We start from the raw sequence: 20,444 nt of genomic DNA on the forward strand, positions 1-20,444 counted from the left end.
TTACCAGCCTGCTCTGTGGCTTGGAACTAGTTAACCTTGATATATGTTAAACCTCAAGTCTTGTTAGCATTCCTGTGTGTTCCCATTGACCTCTCATTATGTCTAATTACAACAGGTTGCTTACCTTGGTCAGGTTAGTTTTGTGGTCATTTTGTTTGCCATTGTTTATGGCAACTGAATAGCTTGTTAAAAATGCCTCATTACCTCAATGGCATTTCGAGACAAAGAAATGAGTAACCAGGGAGGAAATATATATATCTCACATCACCGCAGCCCATCTGGTCTTTCAACATAATTCTAATAAAAAGGACTGCCAATTTTCCAACAGTGAGAAATCTTTACAGGCCTAGGAACAAATTTAGCTGAGCTCCAATGTTTACACATTGTCAGATCGATTTTGTGTCTTTAGGCAAATCTTCCACTGAAGACCCTAGCTTTTCAAATCTTTAAATTATTTTCCTAGATACTGTATAAAGAAGGGTTCCTTTTGCTTTTTTTGGGGAGGAGAGCTTGAAAAACAATGATAATTCAGCAGCATGTGTTCCGCAGTCGTCAAAGACAGAATCCACTGTGCACTGAAAGGAAAAAATAGCTCCCAAAAAAGGGGAAGTGAGCTTCTTAATGTCAACGATAAATGTGGCAAAATGTAATGCTGCAAAAATATGGGAAACTGCAGGGTTGCACAAATGCTTTGAAAAATATTATTTTAATATAACCATAAAACTAGCCAAAAGCTAAAAATCCTCAAATATCTATCTAAAACGGTCTTCGCTGAAAACACAATGGATAAGAAATATGGTAATACTGAGTATCAAACAGGATGATTCTTTTACCAGAGTAAACATTTAAAGAACAATGCTAATACCAAATAATAGTCATTATAATACTAGAGATGTCCTCTGTGATGTACGATCTTCTTTGGATTATAGATACATAACATGAAGATCAAAAAAATGATTTTGGGGGCTGGCCCTGTGGCATAGTGGGTAAGTTTGCGAGCTCCACTTTGGTGTCCCAGGGTTCGCTGATTTCCATCCTGGGCGCAGACATATGCACTGCTTATCAAGCCATGCTGCGGCAGGCATCCCACGTATAAAGTAGAGGAAGATGGGCAAGGATGTTAGCTTAGGGCCAATCTTCCCCAGCAAAAAGAGGAGGATTGGCGGCAGATGTTAGCTCAGGGTCAATCTTCCTCAAAAAAAAAAAAAGTTAATTAAAAAAATGACTTTGTGAATTCATTTTGGAGTAGAGAATTTTAAAATGATTTTTAAAAACGATTATTGCAAATCCATTTTGGGGCACAGGATTTTTACATTTAAATCCACTTTTACACTTGCTTTCTACTGTCGCTTTTGTAAAGGATTTAAGACTTGCTTTTCATTTTCTCAATGAAACTTTTTTCTCCCCTGTACCAAATTCCCAGCCTTTCTCACTGGTTTGCAGAAGTAATAAGATGTGAAACACTTTGTCTGAAACAAGAAGGAAGGGATCCACCTTCACACCACAGCAATCTTTAATAGACATCTATAGGCTCAAGTAGGAAGGGTTTTTCACTGTCAAAAAACCCCAGAACACTAGAAGTTTTGGAAGTTTCAACATTTTCACTTTCACATCAGGGGCTTTAATTAATATCATAATTATTAAAATATTAAACTTTCTATAAGTCGACGCTGAACAGAATGGCTGGAGACCGTAAGCAATCCACATGGGGAGCATGTTCTGCCTGTCGGCCCCAAGAAGCTACCCTGTGTTTGCTTTTTATAATTGTGGCAGATAGACATAACGTAAAAGTTACAGTTCTAATAATTTTTCAGCGTTCAGTTGAGCAGCATCAAGTACATTCACATTTTCGGGCGACCCTCCGATTCAAATTCACCATCATTTCATCCCTTGCCACTAGGGGGCAGACGGAGACAGCGCATCCGCCGCCCTCCCCGTGCCGCCTCGTCCACGCATGCGTGTCTCACCTGGGGAAGGTGACAGAGGCGGGGCCTCGGGGCGGGGCCGGGGCGCGCAGGCGCGGCGCGGGCATTGTGACGTCAGGCCGCGCGGCCGGGCTGGGAGCGGGCGGCGGCTCGCGGAGGCGCTTCCCCGAGCGTGACGTGCGGACTGCCCTCCCCGCGGCCCGCCCGCCCACCGGCCTTGCCGCCGCCTCCCTCGCTCCCTCAGCGCGCCGAGCGCGGGCCAGCGGCCGGGGCGGAGGCCCAGGGGCGACGCGGCGCCGACAGGGCGGGCGGGCTTCGGAGCGCCGGGCGGCCCGGGTCCGCGGCCGGTCGGTGCGCGGCGGGCGGGCGGGCGGCGGGCGCCGGTCTATATGGCGGCGGCTCTGTCGGGCCTGGCTGTCCGGCTGTCGCGCTCGGCCGCCGCCCGCTCCTATGGGGTGTTCTGCAAGGGGCTGACCCGCACGCTGCTCATCTTCTTCGACCTGGCCTGGCGGCTGCGCATCAACTTCCCCTACCTCTACATCGTGGCTTCCATGATGCTCAACGTCCGCCTGCAGGTGGGTGAGCCGCGCCCGCCTGGTCCCTCTCCCCTGACCCTCCCGAGCGCAGGTCTGTGCCCCGCGGCCCGGCCCACCTCGCCCGGGACGATGAAGATGCTGCCGGGCTGGATGCTGAGTGTCGATGCTGCCAAGCACCGTGCATTTCTCCTGCAGCCCCGCGGGAGAAAACCCGCCGGGGTTATTGTTATCCCCGTTCTGCAGACGGTGCTGGGGGGAGGAGGACGGGGTGGGGCGGCTTGCCTTGGGTACGGGCCGATGGCTGCGGGGTGGGGTCCGCAGAGAGGCGAGTGAATGCTGGTACGGGCTGGAAAGGCCCCGAAAAGGAAATCTGGAACAGAAAATTACAGATGGTTGGGTTTGTGGTTGACTTTACTAGTTCTCAAACTTTACGAAGCTTGAAAAAAAAAAAAAATCCTTCAAACTTAAAGTGGGTTAATTAATGTTAACTCATGTTCTGATGGGTGTATCTTATTTATCCTGGCCAGGGGTGGAAGCTGGCTGGGGGTGAGGAAGAGGGAAAATGAAGTGGAAGAGATAGAGACCCAAAAGGTTCAGAGGGCCGAAACAATTCAGTTTTGAAATAATACGCACACGGACTCGCACACGCCCAGCACCCTGGTGATCACCCTTGCGACAAATGACTGACATTTCCACCTACGTTGAATTACAGCTGCCTTTTTTTAGTAGAAGGGAAGGTCATCAGATTGAGAATTATTCCTTTCCAGGTATGTCACAGATGGTCAAGAGCTTAGCTTCTCTTGGATTCCGTTTACCAATCTTGGAGTGCCTACTATGTGTTGGGCACAGGCTCTGTGATGGAGGAGGGGCGGGTCCCTGCCCTGGGGAGTGTGGGGGGGGCTTACAGCCTGACAGTAGTTGTTTCTCCCTGGTGTGCAAAATTAGGAAGTCTGAGCCATAGGACCAGGCAGTGTTGAGGCCATGTGGGTGTTGTCCTTTTTTCCCCCGTCTGGTTTGGTTTTATCAGATTGGAATTGTCCGTGTGCCTGGACCTTCAGGTTTCTGGTGCCCATCGCTGGTCTTGGCAGGCCACATAAGACTTAAAATCAACTGTTGGTCAAAATTGTGTTAAGGTGAGTTGAGATGAACCTGCCTCTTTATTTCAAAGTCCAAATTGAGATGCTTTTTCTTTTTTTTTAAAGATTTTATTTTTCCTTTCTCTCCCAAAACCCCCCTGGTACATAGCTGTGTATTTTTAATTGTGGGTCCTTCTAGTTGTGGCATGTGGGACGCTGCCTCAGCATGGCTTGATGAGCAGTGCCGTGTCCGTGCCCAGGATTTGAACTGGCGAAACCCTGGGCCGCCGAAGCAGAGCGTGGGAACTTAACCACTCGGCCACAGGGCCAGCCCCTGAGATGCTTTTATGCGAGCAAGGGCTTGTGGCGTCCTTAAGTGGTACCCGGCTGAAGGAGTAGAAAACCGAACTATCTTTGCAGCAGGTGGTATAAATGAGTAAAGGCTGCTGGGTGTGGGGACAGGGTAAACCAGAAAGACTTGACATTAAACCCTGAGCATCGTACTAGAAACGGAGGAATTACATAACAAGGAATCTGTATTGTAATGATTGAGAGTAAGTGCATTTTGGAGGAGGGAAATTGGTCTATGATAGAAGTGAGGTGGCAAAAATAAAAAAGTAAAAATTAAAAAAAAAAGTGATCTGGGCAGTCAGGAGAGCCTAGACGCAGCAATCCCAGATGCCCATAATGGCTGACTTGGTGGACTCTATGTCAAGCAGTAGTCCAGCTCAGCACAGCTTTAGAGAATTGCGGGAGCTGAATGCTCCAGGCATGGAGTGTGGGCCTTTTCAGGTCAGGGCTGAGTGGGGTTTGGGCAGGCACGGACAAGGTGGTCACCAGCTACTTTGGGGGAGGGCTGTCTAAGAACCGGGTGGGGATTTTAGGTTTGATGTGGAGCTTGATTAAGTGCAACAGCAGCCGTTTCACATGCTGGGGGGGACTGGGTGGGGGTGGGAGTGTCTCTCTTCTTTACTGTAATAGTTACATCTGCTACTTTAAACTCCCCTGCAGGGTTAGAATTTCTGTTCATTTGTGGAAAATCAGCTTACCTGATTTGAGGCTTTAATTATTCTGGCCTCTGCTAAAGGGAGGTGCAACAGGAAATGGAATCTGAGTAAAGGGGGACAGCCCGGCGCACTGCCTTCTTTTTGTTCAGAACGCTCTGTACCCCTCCTCTCCATCTGTTTTGAGAGTAATGAGGAATAAAGGACTCCGTTTCTCACGTTTCCTTAAAAGCTCCGAGGCATCTCTTCGTAGGGCAGCGAGGCATTTTAAGGAGGTGCATACCTCTTTAATATGAAAGATGATTAAATGACAAAATAGGTGCAAAAGGGCTTTGTGAACTCAGAAGGTTGTGATTTAAAAATACTCTTTGCAAGCAAGCCTTAATCTCAAGTCATTAACATCCTACTTATTTTAGACAGAATCTGAAATATAAGGCAGTAAAAAAAATGAGAATGCATACCTAACACTAAATGTAAAAGCAAGATAAAAAATCATGCTGGCAACCTGCTGTAATTTAACTACTTGTGCTACAACTTGTCAGTTATGTGGCTTGTGGGAAGAATCAAGTATCTTAGCCCCAGGTCACCTCGATTCCTATAACTATTAAAAGAGAAGGCCCAGGGGCTGGCCTGGTGGTGCAGCGGTTAAGTGCGCCACGTTCCGCTTCTCGGTGGCCTGGGGTTCGCCGGTCCAGATCTCGGCTGCAGACATGGCACCGCTTGGCAAGCCATGCTGTGAAAGGCATCCCACATATAAAGTAGAGGAAGATGGGCATGGATGTTAGCTCGGGGCCAATCTTCCTCAGCAAAAAGAGGAGGATTGGCAGTAGTTAGCTCAGGGCTAATCTTCCTCCAAAAAAAAAGAGGAGGCCTGAAAAAGAACAATCAGAGACAAGAAGACACCTCATCCTCTGGCACCACCAGCCACACCACCAGCACACACCGGCGCTGACCAGGCCGGGGAACCTTCCCTCGGCTCCTCCCTCTACTCGTTCTGTTTCTAACTGCTTTTTCATCGGCTCCTCTTTCTGAATGGCTTTCTAAATCCATAGCTCCTTATGTTTCCATGTTTCCGTATCACTTGAAAACATTCATTCATTCATTCATTCCAGTCAGATAAACAGAGCTCAGAAATGCAGGAGCGAGGGGGTTGCTGTTCTAAATAGAGCAGTCAGAGTGGGCCTCGGTGATGAGTTGGCATTTGAGCAAAACCCTGAAGGAGGTCCGGGCTTTAGCTTTGCAAATGTCTGGGTTACAAGAGTATTTCATCTTGTGCAGAGAACGCCCTACCGCTGGTGCAAGGCCAGCATGTTCTAGAACAGCAGGAGGCTGGTCAGGGAGGAAGGAGGAGGCAGGAGGTTCCGACTGAGACGTTAGCTCAGGTGGTGTCTTGTAGACACTGACAAGACTTTGGCTTTGGCTCTGGTTAAATGATCTTTCTTATGTCTGAACGATTTCAGAAGTAGTGAGGATTCCAAGACCCTAGACCCAGCGTCAGTTCCAGCTTGAAAGGAGTTTTTTTCCTTTTGCTTGATTGACATCAAGCTCCTAGAAGAAAACTGGAAGAAATGATGGACTATTAAAGAAATGTTATAAAAGCTTATAAGCTTTGTAAAAGCTTAACGGGCCAAGTCGAAAGCTCAGTTAAACTTAGGAGTTCTGGCTTCTGAGATAACGAACAACAGTGTATTTGAGGTGATAAGTACCAAACATGTAGGAACACAAAAATACTACGGGATCTTTCGGGTCTTTCACGTGAATGCTTTAATCGTCATTTTTCATACACTTCTGAAAAATTTTCAACCTGTACAAATAGGTTGAAGTAGGTTTTGAAAAATTTTCTTTCTCTATAAAATTTGAAAGAGTAGTACCATGAATATGTGTATCCTGGACTCGAGTTCTTTAAAAGTGTTACCAATAGTCATATAATGGTTCAGGCAGATATTAAAGGATATGAGGTAGATCTGTATGTAACTCATGTTAAAAGATATTCAGAAAGAAAAAGATATTCACCATATATAAAGCGAAGAAAAAGCAAGTCTAAAAATCATCTGTGTAGTATTAGCACATTTATAAACTTTTTCATACATGTGCTTGTCAATTCCTGTGGCAGCGTTCCAGGACCAGGGCGTAGCCCTCACTCAGGAGAGAGCCGAGGCCTTGCTTCTCAGATGATCTGTGGAGAAGGACCAGTTTCTTCACCTCCACAGGTGGTGGGGGGGTGCTTATAAACAACCAACATTTATTTCTCACTGTTCTGGAGGCCGAGAAGTCCAAGATCAAGGTGCCAGCGTGGTCAGGCTCTCGTGAGGGCCCTCCTGGTTCATAGCCAGTGCCTTCCCACTGTGTCCCCCCATGGTGGAAGGGGCTAGAGTTCTCTGTGGGGTCTCTTTTATAAAAATACTCATCTCATTCATGAAGGCTCCACTCTCAAGACATAAACACTTCCCAAAGGCCCCACCTCCTAATACCATCATCTTTGGGGGTTAGGGTTTCAGCATATGAATTTTGGGGGGTTGCAAACATTCAGACCAAACCACCTCCTGATAGCTTTGTAAGAGCCAATAAAAATGAATTGATTTCACATGCAAAAGAGTGACGTTGGACCCTTACCTTACACCATAAATAAGAATTAACTCAAAATGGATCACAGACCTAAACGTAAGGGCTAAAACTATAAAGCTCTTAGAAGAAAACATAGGGGGAACTTGGCAATGATTTCTTGCTAACACACAGGCAACAAAAGAAAATATAGGTGAACTGGACTTCATCAAAATTAAAACATTTTGCATCAAAGGACTCTATTAAGAGACTGAAAAAGACAACTCACAGAATGGGAGAAGGTGTTTGCAAATCATTTATCAGATAAGGGTTAATATCTAGCGTAAGTAAAGAACTCTTAACGACGACAAAAAAACCAATCCAAAAATGGGCAAAGGGCCTGAATAGACATTTCTCCAAAGCGGATATACAAATGGCTAGTAAACCTGTGAAAAGATGGGCAACTGGAACATGTTTGTGGGCAGCCAGGCCACTAACTACAGTGAGGACCTGACATGTCACCATGATGAGCTCTGAGCCCCAGCTCACCCCCTACAGCCTCGTGGCCCCATGGGATGACCCAAGGAGGGGCCCCAGTGTCCAGGCCCCCCTCCTTGTCCTGGCCCTGCAGGTTGTGGACACAGCCCCCAGTGTCCCCCTGCCCCTGGGCTCTCACGGACCCACCTGAGTCCGCTTTTCTCTGTGAGACTCTCAGCCTTCCCCACCTCCTGGACTCTCACAGACCCGAAGGGTGAGTGACCACCCATTTCTCACTGGCAGAATCTCCCAGCCCAGACCCAGGGACCCCCATGCCAAACTCAGGCTCCGAGATGCTCCATTAACTGCCCCAGCTCCAAATCTGAGCCTCAATCCACACAGACGGAGACACCCCCCCCCCCCCCCGCCCCTGTCCTCCCTTGGGGTGGCACTGCCGCCAGCACCCCTCCCCTCTGCCAGGGAGGCAAGACAGTCCAGTGCTGGGGCAAAAAAAAACGTCATTTGGGAAATGCAAATCAAAACTACGATGACATACGACTTCACACCCGGTAAGATGGCTATTATAGAAAAGAAGGAAAATAAATGTTGGTGGGGACAGGGAGTAAAAAGAACCCTTGTGCACTCTTGGTGGGAATGTAGAATGATGCCTGCTATGGAAAACAGTTTGTCGATTCCTCAAAAAGTTAAATGCAGATTTACCGTATGATTGAGCATTCTGCTTCCAGGTGTATACTCACAAGATTTGAAAGCAGGGGCTCAGACACTTGTACTCCAGGGTTCGCAGCAGCCAAAAAGTAGACGCAACCCAAGTGTCCATCAACAGATGAGTGGATAAACAGAACGTGCTGTGTACATACAGCGGAATGTTATTCAGCTTTAAAAAGGAATAACGTTCTGATTCCTGCTATAGTGGAATAAACCTCGAGGACATCATGCCAAGTGAAGTGTCAGACACAGAAGGACACTTAGATGAGGTCCCTAGAGTAGTCAAACTCATACAGACAAAGTGGGATGGTGAGTGCCAGGGGCTGGGGGGAAAGAGGAGTAGAGTTAACGTTTAATGGGGGCAGGGCTCAGTTTGGGAAGATGAGAAAGTTCTGGAGATGGGTGGTGGTGATGGTTGCACAGCAGTGGGAATGTACTTAAGTGCCAGTGAACTGTACACTTAAACGTGATTAAAATGCTCAATTTTGTTACGTATTTTTTACTGCAAATTTTTAAAAAAGCTTATTACTAGAACAGTGATTACGCTCCTGGATGTTGTGGCCATGTTAAGTTACCATGAAAGTTTCTAAGTGCGTATTCTTAATTCTGTTCCTAGATGATCACAGTAACAAATTTCCTGGAGTCGGGGAGGACACGCGAGACAGTGGCTCTTGCCTCTGTGAGGACTTTGGCTTGTACTCTGAGTGAAATGGGAAACATTTCACTGAGACGTGACCCCATCTGATTTACTTTCTGAAAGGATCATTCTTTAAAAAGCTTTATTATGGGAATATTCAAATATACACACAAATAGTATATTGAACCCATGTATCCATCACCCCTTTTCAATAAGGATCAACTCTCTGCTAACCTTGTTTTATCTATTTCACCCCGACCCTGCACTGTCTCCATCTCCCCACCCCACACTGGAGTATTTTAAATAAATCCTAGTCAGAATCGATCACTTTTTTGGTTTATTTTTTTCCTTTTTCCTTTGAAATAATTTGACTTAGAGAAAAGTTGAAAAATCTTACACAGAGCTCTCGTAGACCCTTCGCCTGGCTTCCTCTGATGTCAACATCTTACGTGACTGTCGAACGGTTGTCAAAGCTGAGAGATTAGCATCAGTCCAGTACTCTCTGGAGTTCCTCAGTTTTTCCCACTAATGTCCTTTTTCTGTTCCCGGACCCCATTGCCTTGAGTAGCCGTGTCTCCTTAGCTGCCTCCTCCAGTCTGTGACATTTCCTCGGTCTCCTCTTGTCCTTTGTGTCCATCAATTGGACATTTGGGCCGTTTTCACTCTGGCTGTTATGAATAATGCTGCTGTGAACGTTCCTGTGGAGGTTTTGTGTGGCCATGTCTTCGTTTCTCTTGGCTGCATACCTAGGAGTGGCATTGCTGGGTCCTGTGGTGACTGTGTTTAACCATTTCGGCAGGACTGCTCTTGCCGTGCTGTAAGGGCGGAAGGTGGAAGCGGGAGACCCTTCGAGGAATGTGGGACAGAGGTGGGGGGGTTCAGGGCGGCTGCGGGGGGTGGGAGGAGGTGGTTTGTTGTGGGTGTATTTTGGTGTTTGGTTTTGCCTGCCTCAGAGGACGAGGTGTGTGTGGGAGAAAGACTCGTTGGCATTTCTTTTTGTGAACTATCCCTGTTCTTCGCCCATTTTTCTGTTGGGGTGTTCATGGTCTTCATCTCTTGGAGCTTTGCGTCTGTTAGGTAAAAGTTGTCTGTGATAAGAGCTGAAATTTTTTTTCTAGTTATTATATTTGATTTTGCTTATGGCATGTTTTTGCCATACTGAAGTTTATTTTTATGTGGTCAAAGTTAATAATCTTTTCCGACTTTTGGGTTTTGTTACAGCTGGAAAGGCCTTCCCAACTCGAAACGTAGAAGGAATTCACCCATATTTTATTGTGGTACTATTATGTACGCTTTTTACTTTTAAATATGATACATTTGCGTTTACCCTGATATATAGGGTGTGATAAGGTTCGAAACCGACCTTTCTCCAAACAGCACTGCAGTGAAAAACCTCGTGCACGGGCCCTTTTTGTCCTTGTATGTGTGTACGCTAGAAAGTGGGCTTCAAGAAGACAGCCCTGTTCGTCTGCTTGGCCTTGCATCCTGATCCGAGCGCCTGGCTTAGGGTGGGGGCTCCTCGAATGCCTGCTGATTGAACCTCTAGCACGACTGCAGGAGCAGGATCCCGAACGGAAGATTATACGCATTTGCAAATGATTTTGAAGTTATTGCCAGCTTGCCCACCACTCAGTTGTTCCACTGTGTTTTCTTCTGGCAGTGCCGGGGCTGCCTCTGGGTGCTCCCCGTTCGTTCTTCAGCCCCTGCAGCCTGGGCCTCGGCCTCTGCCCCTCCACGGAAACGTGCTGGTCGGTGTTTAGGCCACTTCCATGTTGCCATATTCAGCAGTCACTTCTCTGTCCTCAGCTTTGCAGAACCTTGCGGCAGAATTTTGTCGTTCATTCCCCAAAACACTCTTATGATGATGATTATAGCTGCTGTTTATTGGATGCCCATGGGATGCTGGTCAGAGAAGATGCTAGGTGCTGTCACACGTTTTTTTCTTTTTCTTTTTCTTTTTTTTTTTCGGAGGAAGATTAGCCCTGAGCTAACATCTGCCAATCCTCCTCTTTTTTCTGAGGAAGACTGGCCCTGAGCTAACATCCGTGCCCATCTTCCTCTACTTTGTATGTGGGACGCCTGCCGCAGCATGGCTTGCCACGCAGTGCCATGTCCACACCTGGGATCCGAACCGGTGAACCCGGGGCCGCTGAAGCAGAACGTGCGAACTTACCTGCTGTGCCACCGGGCCAGCCCCGCTGTCACACATTGAGTGCTCACAACATCCTGAGGAAAGAGGATCGCCCGAGGCCCCCGAGCTGGGTTCACAGCCTGGCCTTCAGCCGTGCGAGCGCACCTTTGGCGTCCAGGTGGCCGAAGGAGGAAGCAGGGTGGTGGCTAGCGAGAGCTGCACACTTGGCTTTTTAAGGGCAGGTATGATTTGGGCACGCTGACTGATCAGTGACGGGAACTCAGTACTGGCAGTGTGTTTCCTGTCGTTATGATTCAGCTTTGTGTGGACATGACTGAGTCGTTCCTCTTTCTCATCCTCTAGGCTGTGTAGCAACTTGAGGAATTTGTTTCAGCCACCACCTCAGTCTGATCATTTTAGTCGTGAGCACAGCGATGTTAAGGTGTGCTGATGTTCACATCTGAAGGCTGGGTGAGGCCAGGATGGTCTGGGATCGAATTTGTGAGCCTTCGTAAGGCAGGACCCCACTTCAAGCCCATTGTCGTCCTGACCTGGCCGAGCAGCCGCTGCTTGCCTAGCTGTGTCTTCCCCCGGCCCCCTTGTGGGAATAGCCTTGCCAGCTGGCTTTTGGAAACGTAGACGCCGGGATATTTTTAGTTTACGGAGCAGTGGTATCCAGACTGTTAGTTCTCTGAGGCCATTAATAGCTCAGGTTAGGGAAGGTAAGGTGACAGCAGTCCAAGAGGGCAGCAGCTGCCTAATTGGGTCAGGCCTATTGTCACGCAGCAGGTCAGCTGCCTCCCTCGGGCAGGGGTTTTTGTGGAAGATGATTGCCCATGTCCGCACTGAGGATCGCCGACATACCCAGACAGTCTCGTTTCCCGGAGCACATCCCCCGCTCTGCCTCTGTGGTTCCACTTTTGATCTTTGGCATCTTTGGGTTGGGGGGATGAGGGAGTAAGTTCAGGAATTTACTCCCAGTGCCGCACTTTATCTTTCCTAAATTGTACTGTCTTCAACTTCAAAACAGTCTCCTTCCCTCATTCTGGTGGTCTCAGTTTTGGTGAATAAGTGTGTTTGCCATAATTTATGCTGCTTATTATTTTGTAAACTTAGCGTGGACGTGGGAGATGATGAGATAACTGGGGCCAAGGACAGTTAATTATATGATTAGGCATACTTTATTTGGTACACTATAATGGACCAATATATGTGTAGTTTAGGGAGAATAAACTACAAAAAATATTTCACAGATGACATGTTTAGAAGTTATTTGAAAGTTCTTTCTGGCTCTCAGAATAGAAGTGATGTGTGTAAGAGTCTCATACCAGAAGAGTTGGCTAGCTGAGCGTTCAGAGCCAAAATGTTTTCACCGACCTCCTAAAGTATTTTTATTAAGAGAATTAAATACATAGTTTATTACCAAATTTGCTAAAGAACCAGAAGATCTTCAGTAAATAACTTATTCTGTCATTATTAAATACATGATTACATTAATCTTACCTTATTTAAGATATTTTAACAGTTCTGGAAATACTTTATTTTTCTGAACAGTACTAAGTCCTTGTACAAGGACGTAATAAAAGTGGCTAGAAACTAATTTTCCTGAGAATTGGCCCATATTAAATGACCTGTTTTTCTTAAGATTTTTTCCAAAACCTATTTTAAGATGTATTAAAAAGGGGCCGGCCCGGTGGCACAGTGGTTAAGGGCACACGTTCTGCTTCGATGGCCCGGGGTTTGAGGTTCGGATCCCAGGTGTGGACGTGGCACCGCGTGGCAAGCCATGCTGTGGTAGGCGTCCCACATATAGAGTAGAGGAAGATGGGCACGGATGTTAGCTCAGGGCCAGTCTTCCTCAGCAAAAAGAGGAGGATTGGCAACAGATGTTAGCTCAGGGCTAATCTTCTTCAAAAAAAAGATGTATTAAAAATATATTTAGGAATCCTTCCATTTCAGGAAAATGTTCATTCTTAGTACATTTCATTCAGATCAATAAAATAAATGTAAGATTTGAAATAATTTGGAAAGTTGATGTGAGAGAACTGTCAAGAGAAGTTAATTAGATTTGACTTGCAAACTTAGAAGGTATTTGTTTTGAATTGTAGCTGGAATCCACACTTAGGAGAATTGCACCTCTTAAAAGTTCTCAACGCCAGAAAAAAGAAATTATAATTATGTGTGGCAATGGATGTTGACTTATTGTGCAAGTGATCATTTTACGATATATACAAATATCGAATCATTATCTTATACACCTGAAACTAATGTTATGTCAGTTATATCTCAATTTAAAAAAAAAGATTCCCGACCAATGCAACTGTGTTGGGGCCGGCCCCGTGGCACAGCAGTTAAGTGCGCACGTTCTGCTTCAGCGGCCTGGGGTTCTCTGGTTCGGATCCCGGGTGCGGACATGGCACTGCTTGGCAAGCCATGCTGTGGCAGGCATCCCACATGCAAAGTAGAGGAAGATGGGCATGGATGTTAGCTCAGGGCCAGGCTTCCTCAGCAAAAAGAGGAGGATTGGCAGCAGATGTTAGCTCAGGGCTAATCTTCCTCAAAAAAAAAATTTAAAAATTAAAAAATTAAAAAAAATTTCATCTTCTGTTTGTATATTGCTTTATACTGTTCAAATATATTTTTATCAGTTATATAGAGTAATGGTCACAGTTCTATCAATAAAGAGTTTTCTGCGTGCCCCATAGATACGTCTATATCTATATCTGTCCTTATTTATAAACTATATATTTTGCTCCACCAAAATATGGTATATATGATAAAACAGAAAAAGTAAAGAGGGGGACAAGACAGCAATGGAGTAGGAAAAGATATTCTGATACTTGCCCCCGTGCTTCTTGAGGTGGGGTCACCCCATTTTATTGACTGCTGGACTAGATTGTGTGAAGGATTTTTCAGAGTTTGCGTGTAGCTAACTTAGCGGTTTGTGCAGGAAATGTGTCTAACCACAGTCTTTCTGGAGCGCTCCATGCACTTGGCGTCTGTGACACGGAGTTTTCCCAAGGTGCTTTTGAGTCTTAGTCCTTGGTGGCTCTGGTGGCCCCTTGCCCGTCTGGTCTTTAGATCTTGGAGATCCCGGCCCTCTGTACCTTCTTTCCGTCTTCTCTCTTGATGTGTTATACAAGGGCCATCATTTTATCTACCTCCCGAAAGCTGGTGACTTCCGAATCTAGGTCCCCCGCTCTGACGTCTCTCTTGAGCTTGATTAGTCCAGCTGCTGGCGGCGTCCCACAGTGAAACTCCGTATGTCCGTCTGTGCCCTGGAACTTCCCCCAGACCTGCTCCTCCTCCCCGTTTTCAGTTAATGACACCTTCAGTACCCAGAATTGAAAGTCAGAGCAACCTCACCTTTGACATCTAGTCAGTCACCGACGTTAAAAAGATACTTCCGTTTCTCTCTCCTCTTTGTTCTCCCAGCCTTCCTTCTTTGCCCTGCACTCTTGGAATAGCTTCCTAGTTGGTCTGTCTAATGTGGTTCCTTTCCAGTCTAGCCACCACACTGCAGCTGGAGTGATTAATCTAGACTGCAAATCTAGCCAGCGTTTCTGGGCTGAAAATTCCTCAGCGGCCGTCCGTCACCTGCTGAGTGAAAGCCACGCTCCTTGTAACCGCGGCCTGTGCCTCTTTGTCAGCCCCTCAGTGCCTTCCACTTCAGCTTCCAATAATACTTATTTGCTGTATTTCCTTCCCAGTATGCTCTCTTTGATTTTTTAAAACATTGAACACAAGTTTAGAGTCATATAGCTTACAGAGTCTCCTAGTTCCGTGAGATGATTTCAGAGAAACAGCAGTTTCCTGCTGCCCATTTCTCCATCCCCGTGGCCAACCACTTTCAGCTCTCGCTGGTTCTCTTGGTGTCCACTTCTCTGTCTCTAAATTACTGCTTATCTTGTTGCTTCTCGACTTTTCACTTAGGCTTTGTCTGTGTCTCACTGTGGGAGATGAGATGTGAGCTGTCTTTTGCCTGGCTTCTGCCTCCCGTACCCACATTTCCATCTCTCCTCCTTCCCAGTAGAGTTATTGCATTTTAGATGGCTGTTCCTTAGGATAGCTTCTTAGAAAAATTACTGAATATGATTTATATATTTATTTTTCATCTATTAATGTTCTGGGGCTATGGCTGTTTTTTAACGGAACATGTGTCAGAGACTTTTTAACTTATCAATTAATGACGGAACTAGTAGAATGTTCTAATCAGTTTAAAGGAGAATTTAGACCACACACACACACACACACACACACACACACACAATATCAGGAATGCTAAAGTGAATTTACAAATAGATGTAAAACTGGTCAGCATCCACAGGGCAGTCATCAGTTGCATTCCTCTGGATGAAATTAATTTTCATTTCTTTGGACAGGAAATGGTTCGCCTTCCTCTTAAGGTTCCCACAGCTCACAGGATTGTAGAGCAGCTCAGAGGCAAAGGTGCAGGGCCCTGTAGAATTAGGTAACCCAGAGGATGCACTGGACAGCACAGCCAGTAATCTTACTTTTTGTCCATTTCAAAGCTTTTCACAGTTTTTGTGACCTCTTCCCCATTTGGCACATAGCAATGTCAAAGCTTATTCTTGGTCACAGAAGGAGACTGGTCTCACTAGGTTTGCAGGTGCAGCAGGGGTGCTGACCAGATGGGCCACCTCGAGTTTGCTCTTGAACAACTGCTGACGTCACAAAGCAACTTCTGTCCAGAAGTTTTTATGGAGAATCTCTTGCAAACCCTCAATTATTTGCTAGTCTGAGAGTGGGGAACTAACTCCAAGAAGGTGTCTCCGCCATATTTTTACTTGCAGTACCTATGAATTTTGGTGAATTCTTCCCTTATCGAGGCTCCAGAATTTGCTGAGCTTCCTGACCTGCCAGCGAGAGATCTTCCTTCCTCCTTTAAGGCTGGGGTCTTGTGTGCCAGGACCCCTCCAGGCTGCTTCTCCTGGGAGGGCTTTGTAAAGATTGGATCCATAAGTAAAGTTGACCTTGATTGCTTAAAAGTGGCTTGTCACACCTGAGACACAGAATCGTTTTCAAATAGGACACTTCAGGTAAGGCCTTGGTTGCGTAATTGAGTCACGCAATTCTGTCCCATTAAAAGGACAGATTTTTATTGAACCTATGCAGATAATTATGTTGCTGTGAAAAGTACAAAGCCTAAGAATGTTTTTTTTAAATTTTTAAGTATTATTAGGAAACGCTGCATTAATAAAGTACTGTTCTTTTTGTTGTGATCTCTAATTGGTAGGTTGTCGTCCTGTTTTCTGTCAAACTGTAGGGATCCTTGGGACCAGCCCTGTGGCACAGCGGTTAAGTTCGCACCCTCTGCTTTGGCAGCCCCGGGTTCAGTGGTTCAGATCCCGGGTGTGGACCTACGCACCGCTTGTCAAGCCATGCTGTGGCAGGCGTCCCACATATAAAGCAGAGGAAGATGGGCACAGAGTTAGCTCAGGGCCAGTCTTCCTCAGCAAAAAGAGCAGGATTGGCAGCAGGTGTTAGCTCAGGGCTAATATTCTCCCCCCCCCCCAAAAAAAGTAGGAATCCTTGGTACCAGAGACTATTAAAGAGATCTTGACATTTGTTAGAAAATATCCGATGTGTGTAGACTCTCTTGAGACTGTATCTTCATTATAACACTTTAATTTGATTATGTTTTTCAGGTTCACATCGAGATCCATTGAAGGCCGTCTGCTGACTGACAAAGGCGTGTCCTCAGGCTTACTGCATCCGAGAACACACAGCATGAGGGACGGAAGAGGGACTCTTGGCACCTGCCTTGCAAAAGTGAAGGGAGGGGGAGAGGACGTGGCCACACTATTACGTAGACTTAGAAGAACACAGAAGGGCGGCCCCCACCCATCAGGTGATGTACCTTCCTGGGTGATTAAGCCTGCGGTTGATGTCAATGGAAATTCACAAAATGAGGAGGTGAAATCATTGGAAATGAAAAATGATCCGAGTGAGTTCAACCTCTTGTCTCACCATGGCAGCAAAGTGCTTCCATCTTTGGAAGAATCATTAAGGAGAAATTCAGCTTCCGCAGCGGCTCAGAGCAAGATTGTGGATCTGTTCTTTGCGCCTGTAGAAGAGCGTTTTGCTTGGGTGTCCTGTGGCGTTGGGGAAGCTCTGGTGAGGGACTGGCTGGGAGGAGGGCCCAGGGCCACTGACGGCCACAAAGGACGGGGCCACAAAGGAAAGCCTTGGGAGTCAGGACTACCATGCCATCAAGAACGGTCAGAAATGGGGATTTCTGAGGATGCACCGCCCAGTGCTCTTCTTGAGGGGCTAGGCCCTGAGTTGGAACTGTCTGGCCTGCATTGCACGCTGTCTACACTGCTGCACGCGCGTCCTGAGATATTCCTGAATGATGAGACGAAACCTGTTTTCCTTGGCCATTCAAAGCCCACGTCTTCAGAGCAAACAGTAGAAGACAAGAAAGTGCTTTCGAGTGTAAAAAGTCCCTCATGTGGTCTGCAGATGACACTGGGCTTGCTGGCTCTACAAGCTTTTGAATTAGCAAAGCCGTCACGCCATAGTTAAGGTACAAGCAGAACAATAAAAATAGTGAGATTAATTTTAAAAATTGTCCTAGAATGATTTCTTTTGCATTAAATCTGGCTGCAGACAGTGCAGCCGTGAAGTTCTGCTTTGGTTTATGTGACCAGACAGAATTCAAGTGAGTGGAATTTAAACTCATGGAGAGCTGGTTGATGTGGAAGGAGATGTTGAGAATGTTTTAAAATGTGCTTAAAGGACGTTCAGGATTGGGAAACCATTTCCTGGAAAACGTTAATAGATCCCATTATAAATATCAGATTAGAACATCAAGATTTAACATAAAGTTCTTTGTGTATCTTCAACACCTGGTCTAAAGGGCTGCTGACCCAGATACCGTGTCTTCAGACTGTCTCTGACCATCTACCGGAAGTGCGTATTCGTAAAAGTCAGCCCCTCGGTACTTGCTCTGAACCTTGCTGAGTTGCTGGTAGGCTGTTACCATTTCTGCGTTTTGTAAAATAATTTTGGTCTGCAGCAAAACTTGATTTCTTTTCTCACATCCCTTTCCTTCCGCTTGAAATGTGATTTAAATGGAGGCCCTACGGTGAAAGTTGCAATATTAAACTTACTTTTAGAATAGTCCTTCCTCAAACTAGGAACCCTAGCAGCGTTGCCTGAGATAAAAACGAGCTTGCGACTCTGCCGCAGCTTGGTTAGAGAGAGGCAAATCGAGTATTTCCTTCTAGAAAGTTTCCAGGTTCTAGGAATTGAGGTAACTTTTACCCTGAGATTTTTCTGAGGTGTCCCCTTTTGTTGATACCTTCGATAAACGTCACTTCAGAGTGTAAGTTTTTAAGGAGTCCCGAAGTAAGACTGAAAACAACCACTTTTGGGGTTACTGATTGCATCTGTCAGTTTGTGTGCTGAATATTACTACACCGTGTGCTATTTTAGTGTTTTGGGAAAATGAAAAATAAAATCTGTTCTTTAGCATAATAAATATTTTATGTGTGTAGTCGTGGTTCACCTTGTCTTTTTATTAACGCTGTCTTCCTAATATTTAAAAATCTTTCAGCGCCAGTCAGAGTAGGTTGCAGATTTAGACAATTGGAAGCAGAGCCTGAAAAACAAAATGTCTAAAGCCGGGTCGAACTCAGTTCTCACTTTCGTCCCAGGATGTGATGAAATCGTGTCCTGTGTTCCTTTAGGGTGGTGCTCGTAGAGTCCCCGAGTAAGAGTCCTCGAGAGAAAACCATCGCCAGCCAGTCTAAAGGGACAGCGTCCTGATTGAGCAATGAAAGCCCTGGCTAGTGGACACTCCGTTTGGGGTCACTGACATTGTGAAAGGAGACGAGGACACATTTCAGTGTTTTAAAATGAGAGCTGTTTTCTCGTCAAGTCCTTCCGCCCCCACCCCACCCTCCTTTGGTGGTGGTGGTTGTTTTAAACTAAGTCTCCTCCTTTGAGATGGAACTTTCCATGACTCATCAACTTTTATTTCCTTTGTTTTGTAAATTGCAAGTATACGCGTTTTCAACCAATTGCAAAGAACAAATACGGAATTCTCTATTTGGCATCAGATGCTAAATTAATGTGAAATGTCCTCATGTGGTTATATTAGAATAAAGTGTGTTTTTTCTAAAAAACAGCTTTGGGGAGAAGTTCGCATTCACTTTTTTCTTCACATTAACTTCTTAATTCACATGTACTTTGCTGCAGTTTTTCCCTTTGGTGCTCCGTTGTGTCCAGTTCCTGTGTGAAGGTGGCCTCTCCTGTGGAAGGTCCCAGGGTAGAGAGGTGATGATAAATGTACCATATAAAGCTTTAGAGTTTGCAAAATAAGTCTATAAACATTTTTGTTTTTCAGGCAGTTAGTACAGAAATAAGATATTCTTTCGGATAAATTAAATTTCCATGATTGAATTATAAAAGGGATCACTCATTTGAAATATTTTAGGATGTATCATTTTGGCACTGAAAACTAAGGGCAACTTATTTTAAAAGTCCTTAAGTGTATGTGCATTTTCTTCTTCCTTTTTGCCTTTATGTATTCTCCTCTTAAGGGTTGAACAGCACAAGCATTTTAAATTTAGAAACTGTATGGTACAAAATCTTGGATTTGGTTATTCACATTTGGAAATCATCACTTTTTTTTTTAGCGTTGGAATGAATGTTGAGGTCTTGAAGTGATTATGAAGTTGCAAGCCTGTAGAGAATAAAAGTGAAGGAACTCTTGCGTTTAAATAGATCCCTCTTATATGACTATTGATTTTATAAATAGGAAGCGAGACGTGTATTTTGGAGCTCGGTATGAATCCTGTGTGCTCTGAAATTCGTATGGACCGTTTGCTGTAATTTCATATGGAATAAGAAATATGCTATAGAATTCCCTCTACACTGCCCCTTAGATAACTTTTAAATTCTCCTTTTTAAATCTTCCAAGGAGAAGAAATAGAATTACGGGGGCATCTCCTAAACCATTTGAACTCAGAGCTGGAAACCGTGCTCTTCAACACCAGCAAGTGGTGGAAGCTTTGAAACGCATCCATCCAAGTGAGAATATGGTCCATGTAACGTTTTGAAATTAGAGCCCTAAGTAAGACTTAAGAGTAATGGTTACTTCTGCTTGGCTCCCCTTTGCTTCCAAAATATTCTCTTTTTTCCCCAATTTTATTTTGATCAAAACTTGATTGATCATATTAAAAACATCGCTTTACTTCCATTTGCGCTATTCATTGAGCTGAATATTTGCATGACTGAAATTTGACCAGAAAAAAGTGTTTGCAGAGAGGCTTGCTGCTTGGGAAAGGTAATCTTCACGGGATCAACTTGTCTTTTTCCTGAAACAAATGACCTTGCTTTATGAAGACTTTTTTTTTTTTTT

General features: G+C 45.3%; 2 protein-coding genes across 3 annotated transcripts; both read left to right on the forward strand.

Annotated features, from left to right (window-relative positions):
* Positions 1-2,055: 2,055 nt before the first annotated feature.
* Positions 2,056-18,575, forward strand: SMIM10L3 (small integral membrane protein 10 like 3). 2 transcript variants are annotated; one of them, XM_070231417.1, is made up of 3 exons: positions 2,056-2,500; positions 2,989-3,228; positions 16,723-18,575. In XM_070231417.1, the coding sequence occupies exons 1-2, from the start codon at positions 2,315-2,317 to the stop codon at positions 3,025-3,027; spliced, it is 225 nt and encodes a 74-aa protein (XP_070087518.1). In that variant the 5' UTR covers positions 2,056-2,314; the 3' UTR covers positions 3,028-3,228; positions 16,723-18,575. The 2 variants fall into 2 exon arrangements, with proteins under 2 accessions (XP_070087518.1, XP_023511010.2); XM_023655242.2 differs by lacking the exon at positions 2,989-3,228 and having other exon boundaries at positions 2,088-2,500.
* Positions 16,805-18,575, forward strand: FAM220A (family with sequence similarity 220 member A). The gene has a single exon (XM_070231416.1). It carries the CDS (start codon positions 16,805-16,807, stop codon positions 17,600-17,602), a length of 798 nt encoding a protein of 265 aa, XP_070087517.1. The 3' UTR covers positions 17,603-18,575.
* Positions 18,576-20,444: the final 1,869 nt, after the last annotated feature.

The sequence above is a fragment of the Equus caballus genome, chromosome 13, assembly GCF_041296265.1.
Source record: "Equus caballus isolate H_3958 breed thoroughbred chromosome 13, TB-T2T, whole genome shotgun sequence".
In the NCBI taxonomy this organism is placed as follows: domain Eukaryota; kingdom Metazoa; phylum Chordata; class Mammalia; order Perissodactyla; family Equidae; genus Equus; species Equus caballus.